This window comes from Lucilia sericata, unplaced genomic scaffold (genome assembly GCF_015586225.1).
Source record: "Lucilia sericata isolate MDLA Ls3-8-SP2 unplaced genomic scaffold, ASM1558622v1 Contig000005F_arrow, whole genome shotgun sequence".
Lineage (NCBI taxonomy): Eukaryota > Metazoa > Arthropoda > Insecta > Diptera > Calliphoridae > Lucilia > Lucilia sericata.
In genome coordinates, this window is record NW_023994046.1 from 1,446,472 (window position 1) to 1,470,894 (window position 24,423).

At 33.3% G+C, this 24,423-nt stretch overlaps 2 protein-coding genes across 3 annotated transcripts in view; one reads left to right on the forward strand and one right to left on the reverse strand.

Moving 5' to 3' along the window:
* Nucleotides 1-5: 5 nt before the first annotated feature.
* On the reverse strand, nucleotides 6-20,188 carry LOC119600735. 2 transcript variants are annotated; one of them, XM_037951214.1, is made up of 7 exons: nucleotides 19,864-20,188; nucleotides 19,634-19,799; nucleotides 6,939-7,052; nucleotides 6,719-6,882; nucleotides 6,534-6,667; nucleotides 487-557; nucleotides 6-425 (listed from the first exon to the last, which is right to left on the reverse strand). In XM_037951214.1, exons 3-7 carry the CDS (start codon nucleotides 7,017-7,019, stop codon nucleotides 333-335), a joined length of 543 nt encoding a protein of 180 aa, XP_037807142.1. In that variant the 5' UTR covers nucleotides 7,020-7,052; nucleotides 19,634-19,799; nucleotides 19,864-20,188; the 3' UTR covers nucleotides 6-332. The 2 variants fall into 2 exon arrangements, with proteins under 2 accessions (XP_037807142.1, XP_037807151.1); XM_037951223.1 differs by having other exon boundaries at nucleotides 19,634-19,809.
* A 1,948-nt stretch (nucleotides 20,189-22,136) lies between these two features.
* LOC119600858 (GDP-Man:Man(3)GlcNAc(2)-PP-Dol alpha-1,2-mannosyltransferase) overlaps nucleotides 22,137-24,423 on the forward strand; it is a 57,999-nt gene continuing 55,712 nt past the window's right edge. The window contains exons 1-2 of the mRNA XM_037951439.1: nucleotides 22,137-22,211; nucleotides 22,267-22,468. Of these exons, the coding sequence (XP_037807367.1) occupies nucleotides 22,198-22,211; nucleotides 22,267-22,468 (216 nt within the window). The 5' untranslated portion in view covers nucleotides 22,137-22,197. The remainder of the gene's footprint in view (nucleotides 22,212-22,266; nucleotides 22,469-24,423) is intronic.

Consider the following 24,423-nt stretch of genomic DNA (forward strand, 5'->3'; position numbering starts at 1 on the left):
TAACATTTTAATTTTTTTTAATTTATTTATTTTTTTATGTATATTACGGTTGGTATCATACACGAAATTTATCTATATTATTTTTTTACAATAATATTTTCAATAATAACAAAATTTTCCAAAGTATGTTTAGCACATTTAAATACATCTTTGTTTTGTGAATTACGTGTGTATTATTGTTAATTTTTATCAAAAGCAAACAAATATATCAGTTTTTATATTAAATATAGAAACAAATGAATTAAAACATATTTTGTTGGTAATGGAAAAAAACACCAAATCCATGTATGACGTATAAACACATTTTTTTATATTTGTATATGTATGTATAATTAGGGGATCCTAAACGAAACAACGATAGATTCTTTGTGTTCTATTTTAACCTCCTGTAATGCTATATGAAATTGTTCAATAGCATTATTGATCTGTAATTATTAAATTTATAAATTTCAAATATAACGCACAGAAAAATGTTTAATTATATACCTGTATAATATCATCAAAGAGAACAGGAGTGGCTAAATACCTTTCAGGGTTTGAAATATCCTTCAAGATACCTGAAATTAAATAAAACAAAAAAATTTATATATTTTTGTAAAAGCATTGAAATTTGTCGAAATTTAATATTAAAACTTATAATATATAATATACATACATACATATATATGAGACTCATTTTACTACATAACTACTAAACTTTTTTACATAAAATTCGGCATATAAATAGGGGTAACCTCAGAAGTTAAAAAAGACTATATGATATTGATTGGATGCTGCGCACAGTTTTGTGTTCACTTTTAGAATAACAGCTATAACACCAAATTTCTAGGCTAAATATAAAAAAAAATATATGAACCGATTTTCAAGAAATTTGGCAACAGTGTATTTTTTGAATCAACTTTTTGATCTGAATTTTATGATTCATGAAATTTTGAATGACAATAGTTCTATCGTGAAAGGTTAGGTTAGTTTGAGCAAGATCCAAATAAATACACCTATAGCACTAATTTCGGGCCTGTTGTGATCTTAATGAAATGCAATGACCTTTTTCCGTCCACTTTTTGTTACATTTATAATGCTGAAAATCATGATATAAGTATAATTCTTATAGTATATGAAAATTGTTATTTAGTTATATTTTTAATCAAAAATGTATTTTTATTTGAAAACTCTAAAATGTTTGTAGATCCTTAACTAACTTTACGAATAGGTAAAATTAAAATTAATTTAATTAATTCGATTTTCATCTAAAGCGTAAAATCGGTTGTAGATCCGTATATAATACTCCCATCACTTATATTTTCCACCGGAAAACTATTCTTATTTCAAAACCTGTAATCGGCTATATATCCTCAAAAAATAACTATTTTAAAACAGAATCGGATATAGTTTGCAACGATCGAGAAAATGGCATATGCAATTTTTTATCAAAAATATAAAATTTAAATTTATTGTTAAATCGAGATAACAATAAAAATCTGTGATCAGTTATATATACCATCAAAAAATTATCTTTGAAATCTTCCAAATTTTTCATGATTTTATGCAGAATTTTTCATAATCGTTTCTGAGTTTCTTCAATTACATGTAATTTTTTGTAGTTAATAAACTGACTTTAAGTATTAAACCAAATGCAGAAAATATTATAACTATTTTATCGTTATAAGCTAAATTTTGACATCTACTTAAAAAAAAAAGTTACTTTTCGAAGAAACCCGGGCAATGCCGGTTACACGCAGATAGTTAATAATAATTAAACAACTAAGGGCCAATCTTTAGGTGAAAGATTAGCGATTAAATTAAAATTAATCCTCGAAAGTTGTCTTTGAGTACTCAATTAGTTAATTTTGTTTGTAAGTTTAAGCGCCCAATGGAGGTGGTTTAAATTTAAGTATGAAATGCAAACGTGTAAACAGCTGATGCAAAAAAAAAATAATACAATTTTTATAAATATAAACATTAAAATGTTCTATTTATTGATTAGTATAAATTATACACACTCAAAATACGTTTTTTTTTTTTAAATTTAAGTTTTCATTAATTTTCATATTAAATTTACATGCATTGTTTTGATAACAAACAGTGACATTTTCTGTTGTTTTGTATGGCAACACTGCGAATTTTAATCTTGTACTCAAAAACATCAAAGAGGATTAACATCAGACATCAGACAACATTAATTAACTAATCTGATTATTAATTGGCATTTGATTGCCAACTCAAAAACCCGCTCTAAGAATGATAATTCACTTGAATTCATAGAGTAGGAATTTGTAACCGATTATGGCCAATAGGCTAGGTTTATTTTGGATAAAAAATTAAAATAAAATTATTAAGAAATCAAAATAAGTCAAGGGATTATGCTTTTAGAATTAAAATTCAGAGAATGATTTTAATGAATACATTCGAAAATTTTAAGCCAAATTGAAAATTAGAGTGGTGTATTCAAATATTTAAGCCGAATTAAAAATTTAATTGAATAAATTCCAAATAGAATTTGTTCTTTCCAAGCTTCGATATGAACATACAAAATATTTTCTAAAAGCCCACAGATGATTATTAAAGAATTATATTTAATTATATTACTACTCATTGATCTCAGGTATTTATTATTACTATGTAATATTGTTATTTTGGCCGCGAAGGCTTAGTATTACAAAATAAATGAATAAATAAAAACAAGTAAGAGTGCTATATTCGGCTGTGCCGAATCTTATATACCCTTCACCATAGTGTATTTAAAAAATATAAATTTTATAAAATTTAAATTTATGTACCTATTTAATTTTCCCGATTATATCATTATTATAGCAATAGCAAAATAAAATGAACAACAACAACGCTAAACGAAATAAACACTCAAAAAACAAAATACACAAGGCAGTAAAACCAACAAACGAAACTGTACACCAACAAACAAAAACAATATACACAAGGCAATGAAACACACAGCCATCCAAACATACAAAACTGAATACACCAAGAAACAAAAACAATATACACATGCCAATGAAACACACAGCCATCCAAACATGTGAAACGAAATACTCAATGAATAAGCAGTGTTGTTGTTGTTGCTTATTAATCAAAGCATGAAAAAATTGTCTTTTTTAATGAAATTTTCAGAGGTTGTCTCGGATTTTTGCTTATATCTCCGTCATTTATGGACCGATTTTGCTGATTTTAAATAGCGATCTTCTCGAAAGCATGTCTAACAGAATTATTGAAGATTCGGATCTCGCCGATATCTGGGGTCCTTTAAAAACTGATTTCAACAGACAGACAGACGGACATGGCTTAATCGACTCCGCTATCTATAAGGATCCAGAATATATATACTTTATAGGGTCGGAAAATTATATTATAGAAATTACAAACGGAATGACAAACTTATATATACCCTTCTCACGAAGGTGAAGGGTATAAAAATGGGCCCATATGTGGATCTTGGGTCAAATGTAGTCTGATTTATTTATTTACAATTGAAAACTCAATTAAAAGTGAGGAAAGAGATGTAGAAAAGTCATTACAAATAACATATTCGAAATTCATCAAATTCCATTCACACTGTTTTTGCTGGGTAGTTTAATAGATTCTTCATTATGATGACCATTATGATACAACCTTTATTACAATTATGGACCGATAAAACTTTTTCAAAAGTTACATTGAATGTGTACAAATCATTCTTAAGATAAGCTTTACAAATAACATAAAAGTTTTTCTTTAAAATACATTCATTTTTAACAAAACTGACAGAATAGTGTTTTTCAGTTATTCTTCTAACCTATAACAAATTCGTATTGAAATATTGATTTTGCACACTCCTTTACCTTTGGCTTGAGAACTATTTCCATTCACATTCACCAAATACATTTTCATCTTAAATTTACAATTATAATAATTGTTTTGCTTGAGCGAAACAAACCTTTCTTAAATCTTGATTACCTTTAATATCTTGAATGTAATTCTTTATTTATTTTCTTAATTATTCCATTAAATAACAATGGCCCATAACCTATTACATTTAATGTTTCTTGTTGGAATAGTTTAGAATATATGGTTAAATTCAGAAATTTTTTTAAAGTTCTGAGTATGAAAAAAGTGTGCATTTTTTTTGATGGATTACACGTGTAGACCTGCTTTCAACTATGCCAAATCTGTTCGCGTAAATGTTTTTCAAGAAGGTATGTCAAAGTTAATGCGGTTTTTTAACAAATTTTCAAAAATACATTTCTCAATATTATTAAACAAAAGTTTAAGAAATTGAAATTCGTTTCATGCTCCTCTAAAAGGATATCTTTATTGTAGTTTTTATCAATAACGTCATATTTAATTTTTTTTTTTTGCAAATTATGTAATAAAATTTAGAGATAGAATTTTATTGGTATTTTGGAATTACTGTTCACAACAATTCAAAAAAAAATAATAATAATAAATCTTGAAGGGTTTAATAGATAATTAAATTCAAACAGCAAATTTCTAATAAAATGAACATAATTTTATATGAAATGCTAAACATTTATACCCAACAGAAAATTTATAGCTTACTACATTGATATTGTGTTGCTTATTTTGTATTCGAAAGTGCTTACAAACTTACACACACTCTGGCTTACTTTACACAGGGTATGACCGCTTGAAAATGACACACTAACTGATATACTTGGTTTGCGATATTGTGTGTAGATTATACTTTTTTTATAATATACTTGTGTGTGGAAAAGTAGCTATTCCTACATTCTTGCCGATATACCTAGTAAGTAAAATTGTTTCTACAGCACCTTCCTAGCTGGAACACAAGTGTATCAAAAAGTATCTACAACAACTTTCTAGTTTAAATACATGTGTATTAAGAAGTATCTAAATATGTATGTTTTTTTAAAAAATGCTACCCAAATACATGTATCTACAAATTCATTCATATGTAAGTATAAGGACATTCCAATCATCACTAGATCATGATCCTAATTTTAAGCAACAAATTTTGCTTAAAATTCATCTAAACATTGAAAAAATGTTGATCCAAAAAATATTTTTCGATAAATGACAAATTTTTTGTTGATTAAATTATAGCACACTTGATTTTTTTATATTTTAAATTTCTGTTCTCATATACAATGTTAATCACAAGTATATTAAGATGTAATGCAAAAAGAATTTATTAAAAATTAAACTTCATATCCAGATTTTATATACAAGTAAATCAAATTATAAGTAACACAAAGTAATGCACACAACATTGGTTACAATTCCGAGTACTCTGAAAATTTTCTGTGGGGTAGTAACTGTTCAAAACTGCAATATTTTCGTATATGGATAAGTAATGAATAAAATTTTTGATTGGAACTCGTGGTAAGAGTTAATATACAGGCTTTTAGATGGTCATTTTAACATTGCATAATTTCTGGCGAATTTTGTTTTAAAAAATCTAAAACTATATTTTTATTGCGAATAAAATTTAAAACATGAAATGTGCTATCGATTTTAATTTAGGTAATGAAAAACTTCTATACTTTTAAATATAAGTGTGCCTCGGGAGGTATTTTCAAAAGTTTTCGTCGTCCTCCTATGTCTATTTCGGGCGCATCATCTGACATATCTCAAACGACGCATATTACTTCAGTTTGATTCTTTCTGAAAATCTAAACAAATTATAGATGAAACTTTATTAAAATATTGAGGAACGCGGCTACAATACTTCAAAGAATGTCGAATTTTTGTTTTGTCACATGCAAGCTTGTTGCTTTTAAAATTTAAATCTAATAACATTTAAGTATCGAATTTGCGAAACCTTTGAGTCAAAGTGTTTTAAATTCAAATATGGAGAATGTGGTGTCAAGTGACCCAAAGTCGATGTCTACCGAGTTCGATGAAATTTGCAACAATGTTAGTACTCTAGTAGGCCAGACACAAATTTTCAGCGCTATCGGCCCAGATCTGCCGATAAAGACTTCAAGGGTTTATAGTCACATAATGGGATGCGAGTGAGATATCTATCAAAAAATATTTTTTAATTTAAGAATAAGATTTTTTTCAATATTTGACACTTAATTTTACCCTATTTTTTCAAAATTGTCGTTTTTTTATTTTTGCTCAAATGAAAGGGCCTTGATGCGTAAAATCATATTCCGTAGGTATGTTCATCGATGTAAAAGACAAAATATAATTCGAACACAGGGAAAAAATTGAGAAAATTCTAGAGAATACTAGAACCGCAAATTCGTAGAAACGCCGCACTGGGCTTACATTAACAAACTGGTGTACGTTCAATTTTGGACCACCCTAATGTATATTATAGCTATGTACGCTTAATTTTTGGTTACAAATTGGAAATATGTTTATGGAATTTTTACTTGACTTTCTTAACGACTTAACATAGTGTTAATCAGTAACATAATATTTGGCAATAAAGTACAGTTCAAATAATCTATCAAACCAGAATTTTACTTTTGGTACCATAGGTTACATACCTATGGTACCGCTTTTTTAATTTTATATGCTTTATTATTCAATTTGTTTTAAGTTCTCACCTGTATACATTTTCGAAGGATGCTGGACATTACTCCACTGTTGTTGCAAACGTTGGGAATATAATTTAATTCTATCATCACATTCCTGATGCTCCAAATTATGAGAGTCCATGGCACCAACATCAATCATATTGCTAAATGAATTAAATTTTGTTATTTATTATTACTAGATATTTTTAGCTTACATGGCAGTATTTTGAACTAAACGACAAAGTGCGTTTTGATCATCTTTTTTTGGAAGTGAATGGGCGTAGTCATTGCTTATGTTATCAGAATTTGTTCTCCGAAGCGCTGGACTATTGTTTACTGGATCAGCTAAAAGGTGAGTACGTTCACTAGGCTCATACCCCTAAAAATAGTGGCCCATATAAGCATTTCAATTCTCGATTGAAACTTAGTACTTACCTGGTTGTTTAACTCTTCCGAACAATGTAAACAGCTACAAAATGTTGTAAAACAGTTCCATATAGGACGTAAATAATCCATTTTAAATAAAGAAATTAAATATGAAAGAAACAGCTGTAAAGAAGTGCAATGAAATTAGTGTTGCCATATTTATATATGATGTACACTAATAGAAAATTTGTTATTAAATAATTTATTAAGGGCCCTTCAGACGATCACACTTTACGTACGACATCCGTATTTTTTCTCAATGTGTGATGATTTACATATTGCGTTTAGACGATACCATCCGTTCTCCTCTACACAAAATTTTGACAGATCACATTACTTGTGTGCTCGTGTGAAAGGGGCTTTACAAATATTTACTAGTATATCATACCAAGGGTTTCCAAATTATCGACGTTTTTTGATTCCCGGCAATTGGGAATTCGATTACGATTAAAAAATCGTTTCCGCATATTTTTGAATTTGTTAAACAAAAATATATATTAGTCTATTTTATAACAGGTACCATGATGGAATAATAAGGTAAAGTCAATTCTACAAAAACAACAAAAGTTGTATACATGCTTATGTCAAAAAGTGTATATGTTGCCAGAGTGGTCGTTTTTTAATATATACCGTAAATAAAAAAAAATCCCACATGCCCAAAATGTCTCATTAACTAATATACATATGTATATTACAACTAAAAATTTTAAAATATGTGTATATATATCTATGAGTGAATTTGCTACAAATACACAATTTATTATCATGAATACAATTTTGATTTATGTATAATACATTAGAAAATTTTATTTTTTAATTATATTAAGGATCTAATCAAATTACAATTACCAACAAAGTATAATATTAGACTAAAAATTATTTTATAATTATAAATTTATATTATTTTAGTATCCTGAAAATTGAATTAATCCCTATGTAAATAAATTATTTATTTTGCATCTGGCAACTCAAAATGGTACATTTTGACATTTGTATACAACTTTCATTAAAAAAATAACAATCAGCTGTAGAATTGACTTCACCTTATAAGTGCACCATAGAAATATGTATCAAGACAAGGCGAATTCATATAAAGTGGTGTTATTCAATCAGCTGATAATTTTTTTCTTAATTCGCCTGGTTTACGTAGCTGTCAAAGTGTGTTATTGTTTACATTTTTATATTTCAAAATGTCCGTTAAACGAAGAAAAACTTCGTTAATATTTTGAATTATTTATGTAAAAAATCTGAAAATACCAAGCATCTCGTAACCAAATATCATTTTATTTAAATAATGTCATAATTGGTATGTATACAAATATGTTATTTAAGAAAAATATTTTTTTCTATTAAACGTTAACATATTACACAATATTGTTTTATATTTTATATTAAAATTGTGTAGATAACGTGATTAACTAAAAAAAATCTCTTCCGGAACACTTAATATTAAGAAACGCATATTAAGTATTTACCCGGCTGGCGCGGGCTTAATTTTAAAATCTATTAAATGTTAACAAATTAAACAATATTGTTTTATATATACACTATGGAGATAAAGAGATTAACTTAAAAAAGTCTGTTCCGGAACGCTTTATATAACAAAACCCATATGAGGTATTTACCCGCCCGGGGCTGCTACATTATGGCCAAATATTGAAAATTACTCCGCCGGAGTAGAATTATCCATTAGCAACAAATATTCATTCATTCGTAATATAATATTTTCATGAATATGTACTTTTTCACAAAAAATTAAGATTTACTTAACTTCAGGCACTCACTTAAACTTTGCAAATTAATCTGCCGGAATAGAATTTTTCATTTGAAACAAACATTATTCAATTCAGAATATATTTTCCTCACAAATTTTAATATCTTGATCTTTATTTTTTAATAAAATATAAACTTTTTATAAAAATTGTTCATCAAATGAATTCGCCGTACTTCTGGTTTTTGACATCTACGTAAACCAAATGCAAAAACAAAATACATGTAAAATGTTGTTGTTGCAGAACTGCCACCACCTTATCTGAATTCGCCTTGTATCAAGATATATTAATTATAAGTTTTTATATATATCAAGGTATATTAATTTTATAAGGTAGTGTCATCGGCGAATTCAGAATACCAAGCGAATTGGTTATATTTTTTTATATGTAGTTTGACATTGTGCCTGCACTTGAAGGCGAATTGGCTGTAAGGGAAAAATTTCAAAAACAGCTGACAAATACATCAAAGCGAATTTAAATTAAACAAAAAATGTTTATAAATTTGAATCTGTTTATAATTTATTTTGATGTTTTAACTTTTAAAGATTAAAAACACAAAAATATACCCTAATCACACAATTTCACTTTAATCACAAAATTTACATATACAAAATGAAACCAGTTTGACATTAACAAAATGAAAACAAAGTTTGACATTTACAAAATGTAAACAAAGTTTGACATTAATTATACACCACGGCGAAAAATGAACATAATAGCAAAAAACGATCAGCTGTTCTGATAACACTACCTTATAATTAATATATCTTGATATATATTATTATGTTCATTTTTCGCCGTGGTGTATAATTAATGTCAAACTTTGTTTACATTTTGTAAATATCAAACTTTTTTTCATTTTGTTAATGTCAAACTGGTTTCATTTTGTATATGTGAATTTTTTGATTAAAATGAAATTGTGTGATTAGGGTATATTTTTGTGTTTTTAATCTTTAAAAGTTTAAACATCAAAATAAATTATAAATAGATTCAAATTTATAAACATTTTTTGTATAATATAAATTCAGCTGTTTTCGAAAATTTTCCCTTACAGCCAATTCGCCTTCAAGTGCAGGCACAATGTCAAACTATATAAAAAAATATAACCAATTCGCTTGGTATTCTGAATTCGCCAATGACACTACCTTATAAAATTAATATACCTTGATATGTATTTGCTTCTATCTGTGTATAAGAATTATTTTCCTCCATATCGTCAGGGGATGTTCACGTAAAGCTACGATGGAAGATATTTTTTATAGAGCCATGGATACATCCGATTCCAAAATATCTACGGAAAGCTTACGTTTTAGAATAGGCCGAAACAAACATTTACCACTCCCAGAAGCTGTCATTAATCTACTAGATATACCCTAAATTTCAAAAGCAATTAATTTTATAGAAAATGAAGAGAATGATTGGGAACAACTAGAACAATTTAACGGATTAAGTAACTTGGAACTTATTACCGAAAAGGATTAATTTATTACCCTAATGAATTTATATAATTATTTTTTTTTATTATTTTTATTTATTTTTATTAATATGGATAAGCTGCGAGATGTACGATAAAATATCAGGAAAATAGGTATTTCGCGGTATACCACAGGGTGGCATTTTGTCACCTTTACTCTGGGTTACCACGATTAATAGCCTCCTAAGGACCCTAACCGAGAAAGGACTTAGACCTGTCTGCTATGCAGACGATGTTGTAATACTTTTAAAGGGAAAGGATCCAAATTACTTGTGTATTTGTCTTGAGCTGGGCTCAACCGAGAGGCCTCAATGTTAACCCGGCGAAGACGAAAATCTGTATTTTCACAAGAAAGACAAAAATTTCTACATATACTGAACCTTGCTTCCTGGGCAAGAAGATACCGGTGACAGACAAAGTTAAGTACTTAGGTGTAATACTTGACCGGAAATTAAAATGGAGACACCACATAGAGGATAGGATCAACAAGGCACATCGGTGCTGGGCGATATGTAGGAGAACCATAGGCATGAAATGGGGTCTTAGTCCTACTATGACAAATTGGCTTTATAAAAGTGTAATTAGACCAATTCTAGCTTATGCTTCAATAATCTGGTGGACTGCTTTAGACAAAAAGTGTAATATCAAACTACTACAGGGAGTTCAGCATACATGCTACTTGGGTATAGGTGGTGCCATGTGTACTACTTCAACCAAGGCTCTGGAAACGTTGCTAGATATTCTACCCATTGAAACATATATAAGATATGAGGCGGCGCTTACAGCCGAACGGCTCTTTACTTTAGGCGAAAACGGTTATATGACACGTCATCAATATATACTGGACACATTGGAAGGTTATACACATTCATCGGACGTGCCTGATCGCATACCAGACACAGAATATGTCGGAAACTTTGAAACGCTAATCCCAGATAGAATGTCTTGGTCAAGCGGAACATTAGAGCAAATACCAGTAGGAATCCTTTGCTACACGGATGGCTCTAAATTAGGGGACAAAGTGGGCCTGGGGTTCTATATTGAAGACCCAGAAACAGAAATATACCACCGTTTACCTAATCATAAAACAAGCTTCCAGGCAGAAGTACGAGCAATAACGGAATGTGTAAATTGGATTAGAATAAATATGGCGCCCACAGGGCTTACTATATTTACTGACAGCCAGAAGGCAATTAGGGCGATATCTGGTGATAGAATTAAATCTAAGACCGTATTGGATTGTAAGAAAGCTTTAACTGAATACTCTCCCAGAGGTAAGGTTCACATCATATGGGTACCAGGCCACTCGGGAGTAGTCGGCAAAGAAAGGGCGAATGTAATGGCTTTAAAGGGAAGGGAGCTCAATGTAGTTAACCTGACAAACGCAAAACCATTCGACGCAACAAAAGCTGAATTAAAAATATGGATGATAGAATCCCATAAGGCCTCTTGGAATAATAAAACGGTGGGTAGAACCACAAAGATTCTATGGGGTGACCCTGATGAGAGCAAGACGAGAAATCTCTTCAAAATGAGCAAGTCTGAGGTTAGCATGGTGGTACGTATTCTGAGTGGACACACAGGATTACGTGCACATCTATACAAAATTGGACGTGCGGAGATGAATGTAGAGCATGTGGAGAGGACAGTGAAACTCTGGAGCACTTTCTTTGCCACTGTCAGGTATTCTTCGAAGTTAGATCCAAGTATCTTGTAAGTGATGTTATTCCGGAAATAACATTCTTAACCAACACTGATTGGAAGATTCTTAGGAATTACGTCCAGGAAACTGAGTTTCTGAACATGGAAAAATAATACATTCAGTGAACAATTTTTTTTGTTTTTTCATGAATTGGAGCGCACAACAGGCCCAATAGTGGCCTAGGTGTATTTCTTCGGATTTGATGTAGTATACATCCTCCTATCAACCTAACCTTTATTAATATTATTTCGCATTTTTTACTTAAGGTTGGTACTCTATTCAAACTTGTGAAAATGTATAGAAACATATTTTATTTCATGTGAAAAACTGAGTTGAAAACAATTTTATTAAATTAACAAGTAAGAGTGCTATATTCTCTCGCCTGAGTAACAATCTTGTCGCGATGCGTGGGCTTACGTATATTCCGTGGTCATGGTCTCTCTGGCTTAGGAGACTTTAATACTCTTTTTCACGGGTGGTCATGACTCTAAAGGAATATATAACTAATGGTTGCTCATCCTGTCAGGGTTATGTCTATCGATAGGTGGTACCTAGCCTATTGATGCATAACAGGACAAAGATGATACGTGACTGCCCATCGCAGGTTCGCTCTTGGTTGATAAGGGCTTTACCGTTTGGAGTGGCACGTTATAAATGTACTTTTAAGGTCAAGGTTAGTGGTAGTTGTGCCGAGGTCCTGAGTGGCTAGTTAGTGCGTAAATAAACTAGTCGTGAGCAATTCCCCTCAGCGTCATGGCAAAGCGCTGTTGAAAGTTAGTTGCCTAGTCCACGTATGCCGTCACTGCGTGGGTGGTCCGTCTAAACGAGCTTATTGGTGGGAACAAAAATGGAAAACAACATGGAAAAAACAAAGGATAATATAGTGAAAGGAGGAGAGGACAGTACGGACAATGGAAATGACGAAAGGGTAGTTGGAAAGGACACTACAGCTTTCAGGGACAGTGACGTTTTAGAGATGGACAAGGACAGTATTTTTGAAGGGGACCTGACTTTGACGGACATTCATGCTAGGATTTTGGAGCATGAAGGACAGATTTTGAAGGACTGCGATGTGGGCGACCTTCTGGGCTTGTCGAAAGATTCCTTTGGGGAAGCTAGTGCCATATGCAAGCTGGTGGATTTGACTCTGTCTTCCGATGGAGAGCATGATATCACTGTGATATCATCTCAAAATCCGACGGTAGCCTCATCTCCTCCTGCTGGCGAGGCCAAGGGGACTCAAAGTAAGCTTTCAGATGAAGGTTGTTCACTCGGCGCAAATGACGCCAAAATTGTTCGGCAGGCAGCCGTGGAGAATTCGCCTAGTGCCTCTCCACGAGATATTTCAAATGCTGGCCGAACAAAGCTTGACAGAGCAAAGAACGGCACTCGGAAATCTCTGGCTTTTCTGGCTAAGATGAAGCAGAGGGATCCGGCGTCGTTCTCGGCGAAAGAGAAGTATCTTCTCAAGAGGCACCGACAGGATGTGGCCAGATTCTCTTGAGAAACTGCAATCAGCAGATGTCGTCGGCCTGGATGTAAAACCCTCAACATCTGCTAATTGCCGTTTAGATGATAGAAAGGAGGGTGGTGTTCCTGCTGCCGAAGCGCTCAGGGCTTCGGTGGGAGCTGCAGTTGGTAGTAAGACACCACCTAAAAAGGTACCAGGGGTGAGAGGCTCTAAGAAACCTTCAGCTGCTTCCCTTAAGGGTTCCCAGTCGGGCACCTTTAAGCGAATCGGATCTGGAGGCGGTCAAGCCTCTTCACTAAAGGAATCAAGATTGTCAACTGTGGTAATAAGAATTCTTTTGAATTCTTAAGGGCCACAGTTGCCAAACTTGGTGATCTTGGTCAGGACACTAAGCTCGAAGTGATTCAATCGTCCGAACTGCCTCTTAGGTCAATAGTGACAGTCTGGATCCCACCCCCCGTAAGACCGGTGGGGACTATACTGGCGGTATTGGCAAAGCAAAATGGTAGTCTCCTTACAGACCAATGGAAGTATGTTACTTCAATGGTGTGTAAGGAAAATACAGGAAGGGATTTTCGATTCGCTGTGGATGGAAAATCCCTAGTAAAGGTGATCTCACTGTCATAAATAGAGAGGCCAAGGGTAAACGAATGCTTACAATGGCCTCGGTGTACATGCCCTATGAAGCTATAGAGCCACCTGGCAATGAGGTGCTGGAGCTCACGGCATCTGCTACAAGGAAAGGTGCCATCCTCATACTGGGTTGTGATGCAAATGCACAATTTTATTACTGCGAATAATCTTATAATCTGTAACAGGGGCACTACACCAACGTTCAGGAATAAAGATAGGGTAGCAGTCATAGACATTACACTAACGAACCGAAATGATGATCTCGTTAGGGATTGGAAGGTTGATACGAACTACTCTTTTTCTGATCATAGTCGTATCACCTTCGCATTGAATTTTAATAGAACTAGGCAGGACCCTTTCAGGGATCCTCGTAAGACAGACTGGGCAAGTTTCTTCAGCAGGGTTCAGTCAGGTTTGTCGCAGTCTGATTTCTTGGTCCAGCGACCTAAGGACTTGGACAACGCTGTGGATAAACTTACTCACGTGCTAAAAGAGAGCTGCGAGCTATCTTGTCCGTTAAAATATCCGGGCAAACAAAAACAACCTAAATGGTGGACTGGAGAACTTCGTAATCAAAGGTCGACGGTTAGGAAATTGTTTAATAGGGCCAAGCTCACAGGGCGAACAGCAGATTGGAACAACTATAAAGTGTGCTTTAATAAGTACAAGGGAGATCTCAAGAGAGCAAAACGGAATTCGTTGGTGACATACTGTGAATCTGTTGAAAACGTCAATGAGATGTCTAGGTTTAGGCGAATATTATCCAAAGATCCAAAGGTCTTATGTTATATTCAACGGGAAGACAACTCATGGACGGAGTCTAGCTCTGAGACACTCTCTCTGCTTATGGAAACACACTTCCCTGGTTGTGAGAACATTGATGCTAGGGACGTAGAGCAGGGGGTTTTTAGACCTATAGACTCTAGTCATGCATCTGGTCACATTGAGGAAATAGTCACCATGGATAAACTTAGCTGGGCGGTAAACACTTTTGACCCTTACAAATCGCCGGGTCCGGATAGTGTTTTTCCAGCCATGCTCTGTAATATCCCTGATGACGCATTGGTGCTTTTAGCCGATATTTTCAAGAGATGTCTTATAATGGGATATCTACCTAGAAGGTGGAGAGAGGTTAGGGTAATTTTTATTCCCAAGGCTGGCAAAGCATGCCACTCTAAACCGAAGGATTTTAGACCTATCAGCCTATCGTCTTTTCTATTGAAGACTCTTGAGCGACTGATAGATCTTCATCTTAGGAGCAATATTGATACCCATCTCATTAGCAATGCTCAACATGCTTATCTTAAGGGTAAGTCGGTTGAGAGTGCGCTTCATGAGGTGGTGGGTTGTATTGAGCACGGTCTAGATCACAAAGAGTATACCTTGGCCGCGTTTTTGGATATAGAAGGAGCCTTTAATAATATTAAAATAGAGGCCATCAAGGAGTCGTTAGTTACACTAGGTGTTCAGGATTTCCTGGTGAGTTGGATAGTTTCTATGCTGGGTAGCAGAGTTATCAACTCAACCTTAGGGGAGGACAGGATTAGGAAAAGAGTTAACAGGGGTACACCACAAGGAGGATTGCTTTCACCTCTGCTTTGGTTACTAGCGGTTAACTCTATTCTCAAAATCTTCGAATCCAAAAGTAGGAAAATAGTTGCGTACGCAGATGACGTCGTGATTCTGATTAAGGGAAAATTTCTCCCTACGATCAGTGAGGTCATGGAATCGGCGCTTAGCGACTTATCGAACTGGGCCGGTACAAATGGGTTGGGTGTCAATTGGTACTCTTTACCAGGAGATATAGGATAGAGAGTTTCAATTTGCCGAAATTGAACGGCGTCGAGTTGAATTTGTCAGACGGAGCCAAGTATCTAGGTACCTTCCTTGACAGCAAACTGTGATGGAAGAAAAATTTACAGGAAAGGCTGAAAAAGGGGCTCAATGCCTATTACACATGTAGAAACTCCATCGGCAAGAACTGGGGCTTAAGACCGAACATGGTAAACTGGATTTACACGTCGGTAGTAAGGCCTATCATTACCTATGGATGCACGGTGTGGTGGGTAGCCATGAGGAAGAGTAGCTACAGAATGATACTCAATAAAGCTCAAAGGTGTGCTTCATTAGGCATCACAGGCGCCATGGGAAGCATGCCACAAGCAGCATTGGACATGATTCTGAACCTACTTCCCATTGACAAATATGTTGAGAGTGTGGCGGCTAGAAACTTACTGAGACTCTATGAGTCATCATTAGTAATACCTCAGAGGGTGGGTACCTAAGATCTTGTACGAGGTTTGTCTAACAGGTAATGAAAGGACTACGGATTGTATCTCTGATCATTTAGTTACGACACTAGACTTCGGTGTAACACCCCAAATAGAGTTTCCAAGTAGGGACACATGGATGGGATCTGAAGTTTTGTTTGAAGGGTGTGCAATCTTCACTGATGGTTCCAAAATGGAATCCGGCACAGGTGCAGGAGTTTATGTAGGAGACTACAACACACATTAGAAGGGGGTCGGAGGTGACAGTTTATGTTGATAGTCAGGCAGCACTTAAGGCCCTGAAATGTCATGTAGTTCATTCCAGATTAGTAAGCAGCTGCAGGGATGCTATCCGCGAGCTATCTGAGTTGTATACAATCAGGTTGTGTTGGGTTCCAGGACACAGTAATATACAGGGTAATGAGATCGCAGACGAACTGGCCAGACAACGGTCAGGAACTCCTCCAACCAATCCTGGCATAGTAGGATGGATTGCAGGGTATCCAAAGCCTTATGGCCGAGGTTGAATGCCAAGGCAACCAGAACACTATTAGGATTGGACAGGAGGAGTATTAGAATTCTAGTAGGGGTGATAACCGGTCACTGCGCAATAGGAGCCTTTTTGGGTAATTGGGTCTTTAACACACAGGAGTTTTGTAGGTTGTGTGAGGACGAAGAGGAGCTAGAGACAGTAGAACATATTTTGTGTGACTGTCCTGGTGTACAGAGTCTGAGGCGGAAATGGCTAGGAAAAACCTTCCATGATGATCTGGGAGATGTATCTAGGTGTAGTATAGGCGACATTCTAGGTTTTGTCAGGGGAGTGGATTGGCTATTTAGGCGCCGGACCTCGTAGAATTCCCTTCCAATACTATCAACATTCTTTCTCTATTAGGATAGGAATTCAGTAACTTCAAACTTATCTCTCCGGCTTTTCTATCTTCTTTCTATTTATTTTTCTTGTTTCTTCTTAAAGGGAATCACAATGGACCCTCCTGGGTCTCCGAGTGGATGTATACCATTTTTGGTATACAACCCTTTTAAACTAAACTAAACTAAGAGTGCTATATACGAATCTTATATACCCTTCACCATAGTGTATTTAATAAATATAAATTTCATAAAATTTAAACGTATTTCATTTTCCCGACTATATCATTATTATAGCAATAGCAAAACAAAATGAACAACAACAACGCTAAACGAAATAACCACACAAAAAACAAAATACACAAGGCAGTAAAACCAACAGCATCCAAACATACGAAACTAAGTACATAAAAAAACAAAATATACAATGCAATGAAACCAACAGACATCCAAACATACGAAACGGAATGCACCAAGAAACAAAACCAATATACAGAAGCCAATGATACACACAGCCATCCAAACATACAAAACGAAATACTCAAAAAAAAAATACAAAATACGCAACGAAACCAACAAACATCCAAATATTCGAAACTGAATACACCAAGAAACAAAAACAATATACACAAGGCAATGAAACACAGAGCCATCCAAACATATGAAACGAAATACTCAATGAATAAGCAGTGTTGTTGTTGCTTTACGTATGTATATCAAAGCATGGAAAAAGTTGTTTTTTTATGAAATTTTCAGAGGTTGTCTCGGATTGTCATATCTCCGGTATTTATGGACCGATTTTGCTGATTTTAAATAGCGATATTCTCGAAAGCATGTTTAACAGAATTATAGAAGAATCGGATCTCGCCGATATCTGGGGTCCTCTAAAAACTGATTTCAACAAACACACAGACGGACAGACATACAGACGGACATAGCTTAATCAACCGCCTAAAAGGATCCAGAATATATATACTTTATGGGGTCGGAAAATTATATTATAGAAATTACAAACGGAATGACAAACTTATATATACCCTTCTCACGAAGGTGAAGGGTATAAAAACAAAGTTTTATTTCTGTGATTTTTTCATTAAAATGGATAAAAAAATAATTCTGACTGCTTGTGCTGCAGCCCAAGAAATAATTAATATTGCAGTGTCCGTAGAAGAGCTTCTGGAAGACAGGCGATCTCCCACAAGTCCCTATCTCCAGAAAAGAAATAAGAAGGAAAGATTTGCTTCGGACGTAAGTACAATGCTCGACCAAATATATATTTAAAATAACGTTTATATTTTAGTTTGAAGATCTGATTAACAATCCAAAAGCGTTCAATGAGAATTTTCACATGGACAAATTATTATTTATGGATATATTAAGTAAAGTGGAGCCATTACTTGTTCCGAAAGCATAACTTGTTCCGAAAGCATAACTTGTTCCGAAAGCATAAATAGTGTTGGAGTAAGTATAATGGCAAGAATTAAAGTTAAGTATGTAAAACGAATTTTTATTTTTAGATATTTAGCATGCGGAACGTTAGAACGCCATATATGTAGCAAGTTGCTAAAGAGTAAGTAAACAGAAATTTGGTGTTATAATAGATGAAGTGTGCAATGCCATATGTATAGCATTAAAAGACCAAATTCCACCAATGACGTCTTAAGAAATAATCCGTATATCAGAGACATATAAAAAGTGGGATTTTCCTAACTGCATGGGATTAATCGACGGAAAACACGTCACAGGAAATGCCCCCCAAACTCAGGGAGCTTATTTTATAACTACAAGGTAAGTAAACAATTCCACAATGATATTAATTGCTAGTCAATAATAAGTTAATATACACTTTTAGGGATTTTTTAGCACGGTTCTTATGGCAGTGGTCGATGGAGATTACCGCTTCACTTATGTAGATATTGGTGCCTACGGTATTGGGCGATGCAAATATATTTGACAAATGCTCACTTGGTACTGCAATTCGACACAATCAATTAAAATTTCCTAGAAATGCAAATGACGAAACGCCCTACGTGTTCGTTGCAGATGACGCATTTCCTTTACATTGCCGCATAATGAAACCATTTAAACCGAAGTCAGGTAAACCCCTTGAGGACATTGAAAATATATTTAATTACAGACTCAGCAGGGCTAGGCGATGTGTAGAGAATGCATTTGGATTAATATGTTCAAAATTCTACTGTCTGTCGCGAAAAATGTTCTGTGGTCCTTGTGGCACTTGCACAATTATCTTATAAAGACAAGAAAAGATCAATATTCGCATCCAGAAAAGCTTTCGCATCGAGTAGGCATAAAACAAAAAATTCCATCGTTTCTCGATTTGTGAGTAAAAAGTGTTTCTGTAACTTAAAGTGAAAAGAGGTTTTTATTGGAAATTTCCAATAAAATACCTATCAAAAACATAAAAATAAAAAGATAAAAGCAAAAATTGCCAAACAAATTTATAAACAAAAATATTTAAATTAAATTAAAAATATTTAAAAAATTATCCCACTGAATTCCACAGGGTATACAGATTATGTAAACGAATCTGGAGAACTTATTGCTGGAGAATTTCGGGACAACTTGCCAGCAGATTCTTTTTGTAATTTTGTTTTTTTTTCTGAGTGTAATAGCGCTTGCTGTCCAATATTTTTTCCAGTTTTGTCGACAGGCTTCATCTGAATGAAACTTATACAATATTTAGAAAAAGATAACACATAAATGTATGTACTTTTAACTTACCTGATTTACCAATTTCCAAGGCGATTTCTTTCCAGGACGCTTTTATAGCGTTCCTGTTGGAATGCAACTTTTGAGACTTATCCCATATATGTTTTTGTTTTTTTATTGCTGATATCAACAGTCTCTTCTCCTTTTATAGCGTTCCTGTTAGAATGCAGCTTTTGAGACTTATCCCATATATGTTTGTGTTTTTTTATTGCTGATATCAACAGTCTCTTTTGCGTATCATTAAATTAATTTATTTTATTAATTTTTATTAGTTTTTAGATACATTTCATATGTTTTTAACTATAAAAACAGAATACTACTTTTTCAACATAATTCCATTTATATTTCATAAATATTTTTTTATATGAAGTTTTAAAAAAATTTTACGTAAAATTTGAACAGAGTACCAAGCTTTACTATATGTATATTACTTTATAATATTATTAAAGCTGCCTACACACTATGAGAGAAGTCGTTAGATTTTTATTTCATACTGCCAAAACCAAATAATAACAAGTAGTCCGACTCTTTGACAGCAGTACCTAACTCTAAGCATGTGTTAGTGAAAAAGTACCTAACTCTAAATATGTGTTGGCAACAAAAATGTATATGGGTTGGTGCGTTCTGAACACACAGAGTTTTATAAAAATTTACAATTTTAAATTTGTTTGATTTTTCAATACCAAAAATTGAAACTCTGTTTGTAAATTAAAATTCAACAACAACAACAAAAATGAAATGTCAATAAATAGAAAAAATTATTTTTTCCAGTTTAAGAAAATTAAGCAATATTTTATGTGAAAAGTGCAATGAATCTAGTTTAAAAAATTACAAATTTTTTGTGGATAACTGGATAATTTCCTATATGTGAGAGTCGGACTACTTGTTATACTTTGGCCAAAACAAAATAAAATGAAAATTGGTATGATTATCAAAAAAATCAAATAGAAAATATATTTTGTTTTTACACTATCAAATTTGAAATAAAATGAAACTTCAATTTGAAAAAATTGAAAGAAAAAACGTAAATTTTCATTTTGTTTCTGTTTTTATTTGAAATTTGTTTCTGTTTTTATTTTTTCTTTGTTTAAATAAAAATAAAACTTAAATAAAATGAAAAAATCCAATCGTTTTAAAATATTTCGAAAAATTTTAAAAAATCATACGATTTTCAATTTTCCATCCGTATTTTCAGTAAGTTTTATTACATTTTGTATCTACACTGTAATATTTTTCATTTTATTTGAAAATTTTGAAACGTCGTTTTATTGAATATTATAGCCGGCTTAATTATTACTTTTCTAATAAAATACAAAAAAAAAAAATAAATAATAATAATTTACTACTACATAATTAGAAAACATACTTGGCTGAATAATTTTCATATTACTAATTAATTAATGAATTATGTGGTATTAAGTGATTTTCAGAAGTAAAATTCCGTATAACGATTTATATATATAAAATACACATTTATGTCGAATTTTATCCCGATGACTTTGATTGTCAATGTGCGTTTAAGTAATTTTCGGAAATGATCCTTATATGGTAGTTGTGACCAATTAACTTGAGTTTTTTATATGCAAAAAAAAAATTTTACGACCATATTCTAAATTGTTATATAAAAAGAATTTAAAATTTGGCATTATTTTCAAAATTATTCACAAATTTATATCAGATAGAGCTTTTTTCTACGATTTTTTTTTACAACCTTCAGATAGAGAGTTTTTTTTATAGAAATATAAATTTTTTATTTGATTTAATATCAATAAATATTATATTTTATGCTATTTAATGAAGTAATATAAACCAAATTGTTGAAAAAGCAACAGATTATAAGGTTTTGGTCCAAAATCAATGTTATATGGTTAAACACGGCAATATCTCGAAAACTATTAAACCGATTTCAAATATTTTTGCGGATTTGTATTCAGCATGTCCAAACTAGTTTTGCAACAAAAATTATCCAAAATAATAGAGTTTGAAGAAATTTTTGGATAAGATAGAGAGTTTTGCATTCAGAATTTTTCTTTTTTTAATATATAGAAATTTAAAAATTGCTATAAAATTGCCAAAAATTATTTTTTTCTTTTGAAATTTATGTCACTGATGCGGGATAGTTTGCTGAATATTTTACCATCAAAATCTTATTTTCATGAAAATGACAGATAGAGACTATTGAATATAGTACCTCGATATGTAAAATAATTTTAAGTCGCCGTCTACATTTTTAATGTAAGTCGCCGTCATTAATATTTGTCGCCGCAGGGCTATGGGAACAGACAGAAAAAGTTATTCATTGTCAAAAAATAAACTTAATGTTAAAAGTCCATTAACAAGATAAAAATGCTTTTAAGAATGTAAGCGGTTTTAAAATTCCTGATATGTTTATGCTTAATCATTTTTTACTAACAGATTTTGTGTTGTCAACGGACTATTATTAGCGATTGCTTTGTGCTTAATAATTGCATTGTACTTTCTTCGTCAGTACTTAAAATCAAGAAAGGCTAATTTGGAAACCCGGAATCCAAAAGTAAATGTTGGATTTTTTCATCCTTATTGTAATGCTGGTGGTGGAGGAGAACGTGTGCTATGGTGTGCTGTAAGATCAATACAGGTACATTTTCGGTAGATTATACTAAATATATGTATATACACTCCTCGCCACTTGAATAGCACATATATCAATTTTTTTTCAAAGCTTATATTTTTGGATCAGGAGTTTTTAGAAACAAGAACAAATGCTAAGAATTACATTGGGTTAATAAAAAGGCTTTTTTCGGTTTTCAATGACCTCTATGGACCTAGCCCTTGGATCCTACAACAAGATAATGCCCCGATCCACACTACCCCAATCGTAAAATCTTATATTGGTTTCCAAAATGTTGAATTGTTGTGCTGCCCTCCATATTCACCAGACTTAAACATTATAGAAAACTTGTGGGAATGGGTTGCCCGAAAAGATTATTAGTCAGGAAAACAGTATTCAACAATTCCTGAACTAATCTATGCAATTAAAGAAGTCGAGCTCAGTACAACTGAATTACATGGCCAAGCTATATGAATCACTTCCAAACAGTTGTTGCAGCCTCTTTACTTCCTTAGCTCACGCCACTACAATCACGCACAAATTGCGAAATAGAAACAAGGTTCTCAAAGCGCTAGCCGGCAGCACTTGGGGTATGGATAAAGAAACCTTGTTGGCTACATATAAAACGATTGGTCGGTCAGTGGTTAACTATGCTGCTCCAGTGTAGTCACCTTCGCTAAGTGATACCCAGTGGAGAAATATTCAAAGCTGCAAAAATGCCGCCCTAAGGACTGTAACGGGCTGCCTACAAATTACCTCGGATCATCACCTGCACGAGGAAATGAAGGTCCTTCCAGACAAGGAACACAATGTCATGTTGACTAAACAGTTCCTTCTGGGATGTCATCGGAGAAGTCATCCCAATTTTAACATCACACAATTGGATACTCCCCCGAGGCATGTCAGGAAGGTCTTCGTATATACGAGGAAAACATATGCAGATATGTGCGGGATCCACTGGATCAGTCCTCGTATTCGGCAGCTTTGAACGACATTCATAGAGTCGCCATAAATTCCGCGGTCGCAGGATACCGCATGAATGTCGTACTTGGAGGTCGCCCACCGCCCATAGCAGACACGGAAGAAAACCTGCCGCGGAAAACAAGAGTAGTTCTGGCACAACTAAGATCGGGATGGAGCTACAGGCTCAATGCCTTCTGCTCACGTATTGACCGTGCCGTCCCCAACGAATGTCCTGCATGTGGTCAGGGTCCTCATGACACCCACCACATATTCAACTGCTCAGCCAACCCTACTTCACTCTGTCCAATGGATTTATGGACGCATCCTGTTGATGTAGCCCAATTTTTACAATGAGGGGAAAAAAGAAGTTTCCAAAAATTCCCGATCCAAAAATATAATCTTTGAAAAAAAAAAATTGATATATGTGCTATTCAAGTGGCGAGGAGTGTATGTATATGTACAAATAACTATGTACATACATTCAATCCAAAAACTTTAGGCACAAGTGATTTGCTACCCCAAATTTTGAGGATTCTAGTTTTAATATTTTTCCAGCTAGAAGGTATATTTATGTACATACAGTTCTTAAACTTAATTATTAGCACAAAATGAAAGTAGGGTGTGGACGATTTACTTTGTAGGTCCAAACGACGGAATCCAACAAAAAATCTTTATTTGAATCTTTATTTGAATAGACAACATCATAATTGTTTGAATGTTCATGCTGTATTTTAGAACTCTCATTCTATTATTAGCCCAGGTTTTGCTGCGGTAGTTTAGATAGCTAATGAAAATTGGCACATAGCTTCTCCATAGCATAATAAGTAAGGGATTAAAAGTCAACGAAAATATCGTGTACGCTAAACGAGATATTGGAGGTCAAAGGTTACAAAAATATGTTTTAAGAGAATATCTCGCTTATTATGCACCAGACACGTTGATGTTATTGTTATTTCTATAGAGAATTGAATTTCCTACAATTTGGTTGAGGAATATTTTCGCATAATTATTTTCGAGCT

What these genes read in the sequence shown, in the direction of transcription:
- LOC119600735 (XM_037951214.1), bottom strand. Translation starts at nt 7,019, where the DNA reads ATGGATTATTTACGTCCTATATGGAACTGTTTTACAACATTTTGTAGC. An exon ending in CGGAAGAGTTAAACAACCAG is followed by an intron (nt 6,883 to 6,938) that starts GTAAGTACTAAG and finishes CACTATTTTTAG; the next exon opens with GGGTATGAGCCTAGTGAACG. An exon ending in TCCTTCGAAAATGTATACAG is followed by an intron (nt 558 to 6,533) that starts GTGAGAACTTAA and finishes ATTTAATTTCAG; the next exon opens with GTATCTTGAAGGATATTTCA.